At 58.5% G+C, this 12,296-nt stretch overlaps 1 protein-coding gene across 3 annotated transcripts in view; it reads right to left on the minus strand.

The window, feature by feature from the left end:
- Nucleotides 1-9,150, minus strand: part of NTRK3 (neurotrophic receptor tyrosine kinase 3) — a 379,212-nt gene extending 370,062 nt beyond the window's left edge. For all 3 annotated transcript variants that reach the window (XM_035024094.1, XM_035024095.1, XM_035024096.1), the window contains exon 1: nucleotides 8,833-9,150. In XM_035024094.1, the coding sequence (XP_034879985.1) occupies nucleotides 8,833-9,080 (248 nt within the window). In that variant the 5' untranslated portion in view covers nucleotides 9,081-9,150. The remainder of the gene's footprint in view (nucleotides 1-8,832) is intronic.
- Between the last annotated feature and the right edge of the window lie 3,146 nt (nucleotides 9,151-12,296).

Here is a 12,296-nt window from a genome sequence, read left to right on the forward strand (position 1 = left end):
GCGCAGCACTGCCCTCTGGTGGCCATGGGGGGTCTACATGCAGACGAACTTGGCAGGCAGGAAGCCAAAGGCTTTAGGGCTTGTTTACCAAGACCTCAGACGTGATGTGCCCAGCACACAGAAGAGATGCACTTGTGCGTGCGCAAAGACACCCCCAGATGCACACACACAGCCCAGTTCACTGTGGGAGGCAGACGGACTGGGACTGCGAGTCGAAGATTGCTCCCTTCACTCTCGCTATCTTTGCAGGAGACTCAAGGTTCCTTCCGCCGCCTCTGAAAGAGCCCAAATCCCTCAGCCCCACAGCAGCCGCTCGCTCGCTCGCTCACGGAGGGTGGGGAAAGGAAGTCACACCAGCTGGGGAGGCAGGGCTCTGTGCCAGCACGCAGTGGGTGATTGAGTCAAGCCCATCCCCCTCTCTTGAGCCCCACGTTCTTCCTTGGCAAAACTAGGTTGGACCCCAATTATATCTGAGCCCCTTTCCAGATCAGATGATTTATGGTTCAAAGTCTTGATCTGCTTCCTAACTCAAAAACACTTCCAGATGTCTAGAAACGGAAACATCAACATGGCACCCTAATGTTTAGATAGCCCATCGAACACGTCACCACACTCACTGATCAGACAGGACCCAGGCGCCAACTCCCAGATGTGACCCAACTCCCAGAAGGGAAAACAGACCAGAGGGGTCCTATGATGCGGTGAGCTAGCCAGCCAAGCAGCAGCAAAAATGGGGTGTTTCCACCAATGCCCACCCCACAGTCTCAGCCCTTGGGTAGCTACTTCCGCTCTCTCCATGGGGACAGCTGTGGCCATCCCCCAGGCTCACAGCTCATCCCTGCGAGGCAGACGGAGCTCCCATGAGCAATGGGGCAGAGCTGAGGCAAAAGGAAGGGTGGAGGAGAAGAAAGCCTGTTCATCTGAGGAGGAGGCAAGAGAAGAGGAAGAATTAGAAGTCAGGGAAGATTCTCTGAATACCAGCTTCTAGCTCTCACTGCTTGGCCCTCCAGACACCTTCCTGCTGTTCTGTACCCACCAGCCATCTTTTTTTTTTTTTTTTAAAGATTCCATCCATTTATTTGAGAGAGAGAATGAGATACAGAGAGAGAGCATGAGAGGGGGGAAGGGTCAGGGGGAGAAGCAGACTCCCCGCTGGATCAGGGGGAGAAGCAGACTCCCCGCTGAGCAGGGAGCCCGATGTGGGACTCGATCCCGGGACTCCAGGATCATGACCCGAGCTGAAGGCAGTCGCTCAACCAACTGAGCCACCCAGGTGCCCCCCACCAGCCGTCTTGAAACCCCAAAGCTCTCCCTGGGAGAAGCCACCCAGCCCTCCACTCTCTGATCCAAGCTCTCAAGAGCCATGGGCAGTCAGGGACACGGTCCTGTCAACCACGCCTCAGCCCAGAGTGGAGCTGCTGGGGACCCAGCCACCAGCTTCCTGAATCCCTGCCAGTCTCAGCTGGTACCTGCTCTCCTGGGGTGGCTAACCTGACCAAAGGCCAAGACACCACGGGGTGGTCAAGGAGGCCTGGGAAGAGGGCATGGCTGAGACACGGCCCCGGGGAAGGCCGCTGTCGGGAACAGGTCAGGAGGAGAGCCCCAAAGCCGCCCCGATGGTGAGAGGCCTGTCTATGACCAGGCCGGCCAGACTGCGAGGCCAGCACCGCTCCCACCATCTCGTCTGCCTTCCCCTCCAACCCCAGCCAGGGCAATGTTTACCCACAGAACTGGAATGTTACAACATAAAGGACCCTTCTAGACCTTCACATCTACCTTTTTTTATTATTATTAATTGATTATGATGGTCGCATGTTCATGAATGACTGTGCGTGCATGTGTCTACCAGTACATATCAGCATGCCTACGAAGACATCAAAAGAGTCCAGGCAATATAGCTTAATATTAAATGTCAGATCGCTCTGCGTGAAATTCAGCAAGTCACATTCTGTATCTGGACTCACACCCCATCTTGTAAAATGGGATTCACATTAATGAATGAATGAATGGTACTTCTCTGATAGGGTTGGTGTGAGGCCATAATGAAGTGTTACCTCTCAGGTGCTTAGAACAGTTGTCTAGAACATAGGAAGTGCTCAATAAAAGCTAGCTGCTGTTAGCGATCATATACTGACAGTTTTCTCTTTGCTGGGCATGATAGGTGGCATCGACCCTCAGAGTGCTGCTAAAAAGTAGTTATTATTATGCCCAGCTTAGAGAGAAGGAAACTGAGGCCCAGAAGAGGTAAGGGGTTTGTCCAAAGCTAGTGAGAGGCTAGGCCCAGAGGATCCACTGGAGAAACCCAGTTTCTATGGTCCTCTCCACACTTGAGGATTCTAAGGAACACATCCTGCCTGAAATCTCCCATCACCCAGACGGGGGACCCTGTTGATGGAACAAAGCAGATGGGGGGCTGGGAGGCAGAGGTGAGGCTGGAGAGAGAGGCTGGGCTCCCAAGCCAGCTGAGCCCATAGCCTCCCCAGGCCTGCCGGTAAAGAGAGCAGAACAGAAAGCCGCACTGTGAGTGAATCTCGAATTGGCGTGGGCTACAGGCTGCAAGGAGCCCTGGGGCTGCCAGCCTTGCATAGTTGCTGCCTCTGGGGACCCCAGATTTGGAAACATCGCCCCAGAGGGAGACAGAGTCGTGGGCAAGGCTCTGGCTTTGACAGAGTGCCCAGGACGGGCTCCAGGGCGGAGCAGAAGAGGGTAACGCCTACACCACCACCTGGGAAGAGCGGCCTTCCAGAAACCCTCGGGCCCCAGGCCAGTCACTGCTCTGGTCTGGGCCCCTCATGGGCCCCTTATGCGGAGCATGAGGGAGGGGACACCCGCAGCAGTCCCTCCCAGCCCTGAGTTCTGGTGAGCTTTGCACACGGGGTGAAGGCAGAAAATGGAGAATCCTCGTGGGGCTTCCCAGGGCTCCACAGGGCACTGAGCTTCCGTTTGGGCTTCACTGGAGTCCTCATCTTTGGAGAGGCAATGTGTTTCCCCAGGTGGAGGCAACTAGGCTTCGGGGATGGATGACAGGTGAGCAAGTGTGGCCCGGAGCAAGAGGAGCAAGAGGTCCCCAGATGACTGGGGAGCAAGTGTGTGGCCTCCACTCAGGCCACGCTTAGACCCAACTGCCAGGACTCTCAGCCATCCTCCAATCCCTCCCAGATGGACCATTCCCATAACACTGCCCCTTGGGAGAAAGAGAACTTGCTGGATGAAAATGACGCCATAGTGTGTCTAGCTGCAGGACGACGGCCAGAGAGAATAGTCAATGGAACCACATAAGCCACAAGACTCTTCTAGAGCTTTCCTTTTGGGAGACACACAACTCAATCCTTCCTTTCATTTTGTTAATCAGTAAAATGGGACTAATCATCCCTGCCTATACACTTCAAATAGTTGTGGCAAAAATAAACCCAACCTCTGTAAACCGGAGAGCATGAAGGAAATGCTGGGGTGTTCAGGAGGTAAAGAATTGCTAGACAGAAACAAAAAGCAGAACCAGAGGGGTATAGTCCTTTGAGAACTAGCCTGGTCCTCGGGGGCTCGGGGGCCTTAGGAATCCTGGTCCGGTGCTGAGATTCCCCTCCACCCACCACCCAGCCTAATCCTCCTCTCATTTCCCCTGCCCCCCCGCCCCCCGTCAGCCCACCCCCCACCCCCGAAGCAGAGCCAAGACGGGGAGCCCAGGCTTCAGGGTCACCCCTCCTACCATCAACCCATCTCCCTCCCAAACTCAGGCCCTTCCAGTCACAACAACAGTGGGCACCAGTCTTTACGATGATGCATGCTTGAGCAATAAAAATTTTATCTTGTAACCCCTGAACACTCCTCTCTATTTATTAAGTTATATGCTTGTATATCTTCCTTCCATACACTAAATATTCCCTTTTCTAGACAAGAATAACTTGAAATGGAAGTTCTAGGGTGTTCCTCCCCCATCTGGCGGAGGCCCCTGCTGGAGCAAGGCATGGAGGCTTTGCAGAGGGACTACTCCCTGCCTTGAGCGCAGGGTGGAGAACGGAGAGCCACAGGAAGCTGGGTGTCCAGCCTCTGAGAGGCTGCAGGCCCCAGTGCCTTCCTAAGTGTGACATTTGACTCCAAACTGCGTGGCACTTTCTGGGTGACCCAGAGTTTGGTAGAGGTGGGAAGGGAAGAAGCGAAGGGAAAAACGGCCAGTGGCCACTGGCCAGAGAGGGAAGGGAGCACCCCTGTCCTCTTCCTGGGACCTCACAGAGCCTCTCAGGGACACTGCCCCACAGCCTCACTTCATAGTTGAATTTACAGGCTCAGAAAGGCTACAGTCCCCTCCCACGGCTCACAACGGGTTAGGGGCAGAGCCAGGGGAGGGACCCATGTATCTCATCCCTTTCTCTATTCCTACCCACCCTGTGGTCAATGGGAGGCCCGAAGCGAGGCCAGAGACAGTGTCTGTGATCCCAGTATAAGCCACTAAATGGGGTCCAGTGGCAGGAGAGATGCCACAATCCTGGCAAAGGTCATCCCGAGGGAAGGTCACAGCCCACCCACACTCCCGCCCAAGAGCCAGCTGGGCTAAGGACCTAGTCCACCCTTACAGTCAGAGAAGAGGAGGCAGCACGCAGGGACAGGCAGGGCAAGGACAGAGAGCATCCCAAGGGAGCGGGCATCAGACACTCCCCCCACCACCTTCTTCACAGAAGTATGCTCCTCTCCAGTCAGGCAGGAGGCTGGTTGGCCCCTTGCAGGACCCTGAGTCGCATCCCAGACTCCAGGACCAGCCCTCCAGGGACCAGTACCCAAGCACTCTCAAAGCGAGGGCCAGGGTGGGCTGCTTTTACCCAAAGCTGCCTTGCACTCAGGTCCCTGGAGCTGCAGAGATGACGCTCTAAGCCCCAGAGTGTGCCTGGGAAGACTGACCTGGGCTTGTTGGGGTTGAGGACTCTGGAGCCAGGGAGGACCAGGCCTCCAGGCAAAATCCCAGGGCCTCCAGGCAAAATCCCAGGGCCTCCAGAGCCCCGAGTCCCCAGCCTTCATCCTGGAAGTGCCTCATTCCCCAGAGCTGCAACCACTCCCCCTTCCAAATCTCCCCACAAAGGCCTCCATCTCAGCCTACTTCCCTCAGGCCTAGGCTCAGTGCCTGGCTGAACTCCATACTGCCCTTGGGGCCTGGCTCACACCCTTGCCTGCATCCCAGCTCCCATGGGTAATTGTCAAGGCTGGCGCTCCCCTTGATCCTTAGAAAGGCTGAGAATCAAGGAACCAATACAGCAGCCAAAGCCCAAATGATCCTTCACCCAACCAGGCGAGGGCCTGCAGGGAAGACTGGGGACATAAAGGGACCAGAGAGTTGCAAACACCAGGGATCCTGTGGTGGCTCCCGCAGAGACCCAGTTGGAGGCTCAGAGTCCCAGCAAAGAGCTCAGTGGTCTTTGAAATCCAGGTAGCCAGCCCAAGGAACACAGTCCCATAACCATCTCCGCCCCCTCAGTCTTCTGACAGTCAAAGTATGCACCATTCCGACCCAGCCTCAGGCAGGCTTGACCTAGACAGAGGATCCAACTCCCAGCCTCCACCTTTGTGACGACAGAGCCTGGTTGGGCGCAGCAGTGTGCGAACCCTTCTAGGTAAGGTTACCATGGGCCCCGAGCTCCAGTGGCAAAGGAGCTGTCCTCCTGAACAGAAAGAGGCCCAGAAGGAGAGCCCTTTGGGAGGGGAGGAGGGGAGCCCACACTTCTGCTCTGATGCCTTGCAGCGGATTCCCTCCTGACGCTGGTGGGGCAGCCACCTCCCTGATCACAGGCGCCCTCAGCCAGCCCCCGACGGGGACCCAAGAGCCACTCCACACACGACTCTGGAAGACCACAGGGAACCTCTTGTCCATCTTAAAGGTCAGGTGTGATAGGTTAAGCACCCAGGGAGGGACCTCAGGGCTCTACAACTCCACAAACAAGAGGGTGTGTCTGTGGAGGCCAGCCCCCCGCAGCCCGCCCCCAGTTCCCTTAGCGAGGCCTGATGGAAATGCAGCTTCACCCCAGCCTCTCGCTGAGAGTCTTCCCACGTCGTACCCTTAGGCACACACCAGCAAGAGCTTTAGGCTGATGGAAGGCCGGGGGACCACTGAACTCCCTATCTCTGAGAGCATCAGAAATCGGAGGAACACTCTTTCCTCCTGCAAAGTCTGGGCTTCAGCTCAAGTCCCCTTCCCAGGTCATGCTAAAGTCAGGCCTCCTCCCTGCCCTCCTCCTTCTGCCTGCCCTCCAGGCCCTCCTCCCAGCCTGCTTCCACAGGCATCCCGCAGAGTGGGGGCCTGGGCCTTGGTGTTGGACAGACTGAGACATAAGTCTAGCTCACCACTGGGGCTATGTGCCCCGAGAAAAGTTACTTTGCCACCCTGAGCCTCCATTCCCTTGAGTAAAAAGAGGAATGGGAGACATCTGCTTCCCAGGATGAGCATGATTCTCCTCCCTCTCTCCACAGTCCTCCACCTCTAGGCTAGAAGGCTGGGCCCTTCCCGGAGCTCAGTCAATACCAGCCATAGATCTAACAGGGCACTGGGGAGAAGATGGGGTGAGGAAGGGTCACCAGACCCATGATCTCTGACCCTCCTCCCCCACCTGCCAATCCATGCAGCTCCTGTGGGAATCCAGTTCCCTGGCTCTTAGGTGTTGGGGTAGATGTAAGGAAAGGAGTCCTGCCTGCTTGCCAAGAGCCTGAGTCCTGAAACAGGGATGGGGACACACAGTCTCCCAATCCACCCCCTGCCCACTGTCCTCCCATTTGTCCCACTGGGGTCCTCCCATGGCAAAGGGGACAAGAGACTGCATCATCCCCTCCCGTCACCCACCTTCCCAGCCCCTCTATATTGGACCCTTTGCCAGTAAAGAGCAACCCAACTCTCCCTGATCAAACTGCTTCCCCAAGCATCATCTTCAGAGGAGAGACACCAGTGCCTGGCTACAGAGAGCCTACGTGATTGTGGCCATCCCTGCCTCCCACTGGCTTCCTGCAGATACACACATCCTTGGAGCAGAGAACAGGCTGACCGAGGCTCACTGGTTCCCAGAGATCCACACCAGGGACCTTCTCTCAAACCTTTAGCCCACCAATCCCCCTGGATATCCCCAGATCCAGCTCCTGAGCCCCTGGACCCACTGCTAAGCTCTCTCCCCTCCCCACGCCACCCCCCCCCCCCCCACACACACAAACACACACAGCCCAATGGTGCACTTCCAATCCAGAGTTTCCCTGAGGATCACACTCAGGACCCTCCTCCCACCATCCTCAGGGGTGCTGGAATGCTGTGGCCTGCAGGGCCCGGAGAGGCAGAGTTGGGCCCATCCAGTCTACCCCTGCCAGCCTCTGGCTCCCCCCTTGGCTGTTCATCTCCTCCTCTCAGGCCCACCGACTGCAGGCAGTGAGGAGGTGAATGGCAGGGCCCAGATATGGGTCAAGCCTGTCTCCAGGGCCAGGAGTCAGAGACATCTCCTGGGCTGCACACTTCCTCAAACTGTTAGCTGCAAGAATGCGAGTGCTCTCTCCACGAAGCCAACAGGGCTGGCGGGCTTTCGAGAGCAGAACTGCAATTCCTCCCAGCCTGGCCGCCCCATTGCTGAGGCAAAGGGAGGGCTGCCGCCTGGGAGAGCAGCGCCAGTGGCAGATTCGGCAGAGCTTGCGGCCGCCCAAATGCCTTCCTCAAACCCCAGCCAGGACTTCATTGCAAACCCCTCTCTTGGCTTCCTACCCACTTTGAGGGTCCCCAAGGGGTGTGGACCTTGGCAGGTGGATAACAACCCCAGCACCGTTCACACCCTTATCTGGATGTCAGAATGGGGGGGAGGTCGCCTGGCCTCCTGAGGTCAGTGGAAGGAAAGATGGGCAGCCTCCCTGGACCCTCAGCTCTTCTTTCTCCTGAGCCATGGTTCTATCCCCCCTCCGTACCCAAGGGAAGGAAGGGAATGCAGGCCACCACAGGTTTCACTCAGACGGGGCAGAACCCAGCAAACGCCAGTCAGAGTTGGAATGTCCAAAAAACAAAAACGGATCTGCAAGATCATATAACCCCCATCCTCAAACCATGCCAGCCCACCACCCCCGCCCCCCGCGCTCCCTTCTCCATCCTGACTCGGAATTCCCGGCGCAGTTATCAAAGCTCACAAGGACGGGATCTGTAGGCGCCCAGATGCAGATGAGGGTGGGAAAGGCGGGGGGGTGTCTCGGAAATGCCCAAAATGGGGTTGGAGAGGGCGGGCGAGAGAGAAAGGGAAGAGGTAGGCGTCCATGACGGCCTCGACATGTCCAAAGTCTCCCCGCGAGCAGCCAGCTCCCAACTTGTTTACTTGTCAGCGTGTTTTGCTGCTTCCAGAAGGAAATAGTTAACGATCGCGGCTGGATCGCGAGCAGTCCCTGTCACCTTCCCTCCCGGCTAAGCGCCACCGCTGTCACTGCCGTCGCCGCTGCCGGGGATCGAACCTCGTCTACTTTATTCCACTTGAGCGTGGCCAAACTGTTGCTATTTACTGGGGGGCAAAGAACCCGGCTCGCAACCTCGCGCCGAGCCCCGGCGGGTTGGGGCGGGGGCGGGAGCTGGGCCCCACGCGCCCCGGGCCGGCTGGGGTCCCCAGCGGGGAGAGGCACCCACGCGGCTCCGGCTCCCGCCTGCTAGGGCCGGAGCACCTGGACTGCGCAGCCCGAGAGCATCTCCCGAGCCACAGCGAGCCTGACGCGCGCCCGGCGGGCGGCGGGCGGCGGGCAGCGGCGAGCTGGGGCGGGCGGAGGGCCGGCTCCCGGCCGCGGGCGGGCGAGAGGGAGACGCGGAGCGAGAGGGGAGGCGGGCTGGGCAGCGGCCGCCCGACTTACATAGAAGTGATATTCCTTGAGATGTCCGTGATGTTGATGCTGGCGTTCCCATTGCTGTTCCCTGAATCCTGCCCTTCCAGGAGGGGGAAGAGGTTCCCATCGTCCGGCCGCCGGCAATTGATCTCAGTCTTGCTGCAGACACAATTTGCAGGGCAAGCCAGCACGGAGCCCACATAGTCCAGCCAGACGCTTCCCAGCAAGAAAATCCGCCAGAAACTACACTTGGCTGGGCAAAGAGAGACATCCATCTCCGATCGCGGCTTCTAAAAAAGAGGAGGAGGAGAGGAGAGGGGGGTGGGGTGGGGGGAGTGGGGAGAGCTGGGGGGGAAGGAAACAAAGACAGCGAGGGAGGGGGAAAGGGGGAGGGGGGGCCTCTGCCTTTGAAACGCCGTGCGATCAGATGCAAAATCCTTCAGCGTCTGAAACCATCGCGGCCGCCGCCGCCGCCGCCGCCGCCGCCGCCGCCGGGTGGGAGCCGCGGGGAGCGCCTAGTGGCGCGGTCTGCCTGGCATGGTGGCCGGCTCGGCGCTCGCCGGCTCGCCGGGTCCGGGGGCTCGGGAAGCGAGCCGCGCTCTCCGACTCCGAGACTTTGCAGGGTTGCAACAGACGGTGGGGAGGCAAAAAAGAAAAAGAAGAAAAAAAGGGAAAGGAAAATATGGTGCTAAAGTCACCAAGTCCCACCTACTGGGCAGAATTAAAACGGACACACCTGCAAAACACACACACACACACACACACACACTCACTCACACATACACACACCCGGAGCCCGGGGGGAGGAGGAGGAGGAAGATGCAGTCGGAGCTGCAGCAGCCGCCGCGAATGGCTCGCCGCGCGCCTGCAGAAATGCACAAGTGCTCAGAGCCTTACGAAACGCACGGGTTCTCGGAGCGTCTTCCTCGGCTCCCTCCCTCTCTCCCCCTCCCTCCTCCCCTCCCTCCTCGCGGCCTCCTCCCCCCGCCCCCCGCCCCGGCTGGGAGCGGCAGGAGAGCGGAATCTCCCCCTCCCTCCCTCTCCCCTCCCCTCCCCACACCCCACTCTCTCCCCGCCCGTCCTCTCCCCTCCTCCCTCCCCACCCACCCACCCACCCACCCACTCTCCGGCTCGCGGCTCTCGCCCGCACCGCCACCCGCAGCCGCGCGGCCGCCCGCCCGCTCCACGCCTCGCGGCCCGGCGCCCGCTCGCCGCAGCCAAGGGGAAACCGAGACGGAAGGGAAAAAGTTGCAGTTGGGATTGAGGGGGTCTGGGCTGGGGAGGGGGAGTTGGCGAGCTGGCTGCGCGACGCCGAAAGGCGCTCTCCTTTCCACTTTTTGGCCCTCGCGCTGCCCGGTGTTTTGCTGCAATCCGGACCGCGAGAGGAAGTGAAATGGACGCGGCCGAGGTGACCGGGGAGTGCTCCCGAGCCTGGGTGGGGGGCACAGCTCGAAGACGGCGACGGGGGGTGCGGGAGCGCACGGGAACCGCAGAGAGGCACCCGGAGCCAGGCACGGGGGCCGCGGACGCGCGGTCCTCCGTCTAAAGGACACTCATTTCCGTAATCGAGAGTCCGGGAGCTGGGCTCGGCTGGGAGGGGACTGCGGGGCACGGCCGGGTTGGTGCCCCCGTGCCCCCTGCGCCTTCTTGGCGGTGGGCTCTGCGTTCAGCCTAGGGCAGGCAGGGAGCGGGGAAGGAAAGGGCCAGCGCCGAAGGGGCTGCGCTGGGGCGCCGAGGTGGCCCCGGGCGAGCGGTGCGTGCGAAAGAGAAACGGCCGGCAAATTGAGATGCAAGGGGCATTTTTTGGCAAGCAGGCCAGCACCGTCAGAGGCCGGCTTCTCGGGCTCGGCTCTCGGGTGCGCTGCTGTGGCTGCCCGGTGAGGGGGCGGGCGGGCTGCTTTCTCCGGATTCGGGGGCGCAGAACCTCCCTCCTCCCCTCCCACACAAGCACCCCTTCCTGGTAGGGGCGCAAAGCAGGTGCAGCCTTCGACGCAAGCTCAGATCCCGTCGGGAGAAGAGAAGGGTCCCGGCTTTTTGCCTCGCTAGGGTTTGGGGTTTCTTTCTTTTTCTTTTTTTAATAAAACGTCAAAATGCCAAGTGTGAGCTGTTTGCTCAGAAAACCAGAGCCTTCGCTGTCGGAAAGGGAAAGAAAGGGTTAGGGAATTCGGAGCAAGCAGACACACTACGGCATTCACACGCAGAAGAAAGCAGGGCTCTCCTCCCCGAGCTTGGATGAGGGCAGGCGAGGAAGCGAATGCGCTGAATTCAACTGCATCCAGCATCTGAAATGCTTCTCCCCCGCCCCCCCCCCATGGATTCCGATGCAGGTCATGCAACTTGCAGGCAAGATGGGGGAAGGGGTATGCGGGTGCCAACCGCCCACCCCAGGCGCAACCACAGACAGACCAGGCGCCTGCAAGTGGCACTGTCGCTGTGAGTAAACTTGGAAGAAGAAAAAGAGAGAGAGAAAGGAACATGTCTATAAAAGGCAGTTTTCGCGACTTCCCCTTAGGTTCTCTGCCTTCCCTGGGCCTCGGGGAGACTTTTAACCCTTGTTGCCATTATGACCTGGTCGCCAGACTGGCATTTTGCCCTCCCACCAGCAGGAGGGGACAGAGAGTGGAGACCTCCCTACTCTGGCAAACCAGTTCTTACTGGCCCCAGGCCAAGCCCTGATACCCTCTGTCCACTGGGAGCCTCCCTGCCCTTAAAGCGCCCCTCTGAGAGTGGCCAGGGAATACCTATTTGAGAGCCTGGGAGACTGAGGCAGAGTCAAAGGTTGGCCTGACCCAGGAGGTGGCAAGTGGCAGCAGAGACAGAGAATTTTTCTCAGACCACTCCAGGGGAGATTCCAAAAAGCAGGGAATGCCAAATGGATTGGGCCCAGCATTTCTCCAGCCTGGAACGAAAATAGTTGTATCCAAATGATGCCCAGCCCACTTTTGTGGGGAGAGAGAGACATGATTTTTAACATTTCCAGCCGAGAAGGGGAGGTGTCTGTAAGTCAGAACAACAACAACAACAACAAAAACAACTTTAAAAACCCCTTTGGAGGTGATAAAAATGCACACGGTGAAGCAAGGGGGTACCTGATGGGACAAGAAGCCTTTCATCCTAACAGTAAAATGGGATTAAGATGGGATGTTAGGTTTATGCTGGAGCTCTGGGCCTGAGCAGGAAGTGGCAGCTTAAAAGGAGGGAGGCCCTTTCAAAGCAGATCCTAGACTAGGAGTGGAGAGAACAGAGTTCTAGTTCTGACCAGAGACCAATCACGGAAGCTTCTGGGCCTCAGCTCTCATCTCTGCGGGATGAGGAGGTTGGATCTCATTCTCCGAAGTGAGGCCCTCCGACCAGCAGCATCCATATCACCTGGAGACTTGTTCATCTGCAGCCTGCCAGGCCCCACCCCAGACCTACTAAACCAGAATATCTGTTTTAACAAGCTCCCCGGGTGATTCATAAGCACACTGCAGTTTGAGAAGGACTAAGAT

Source organism: Mirounga leonina, unplaced genomic scaffold (genome assembly GCF_011800145.1).
Source record: "Mirounga leonina isolate KUSES-001 unplaced genomic scaffold, KU_Mleo_1.0 Mir_178, whole genome shotgun sequence".
In the NCBI taxonomy this organism is placed as follows: domain Eukaryota; kingdom Metazoa; phylum Chordata; class Mammalia; order Carnivora; family Phocidae; genus Mirounga; species Mirounga leonina.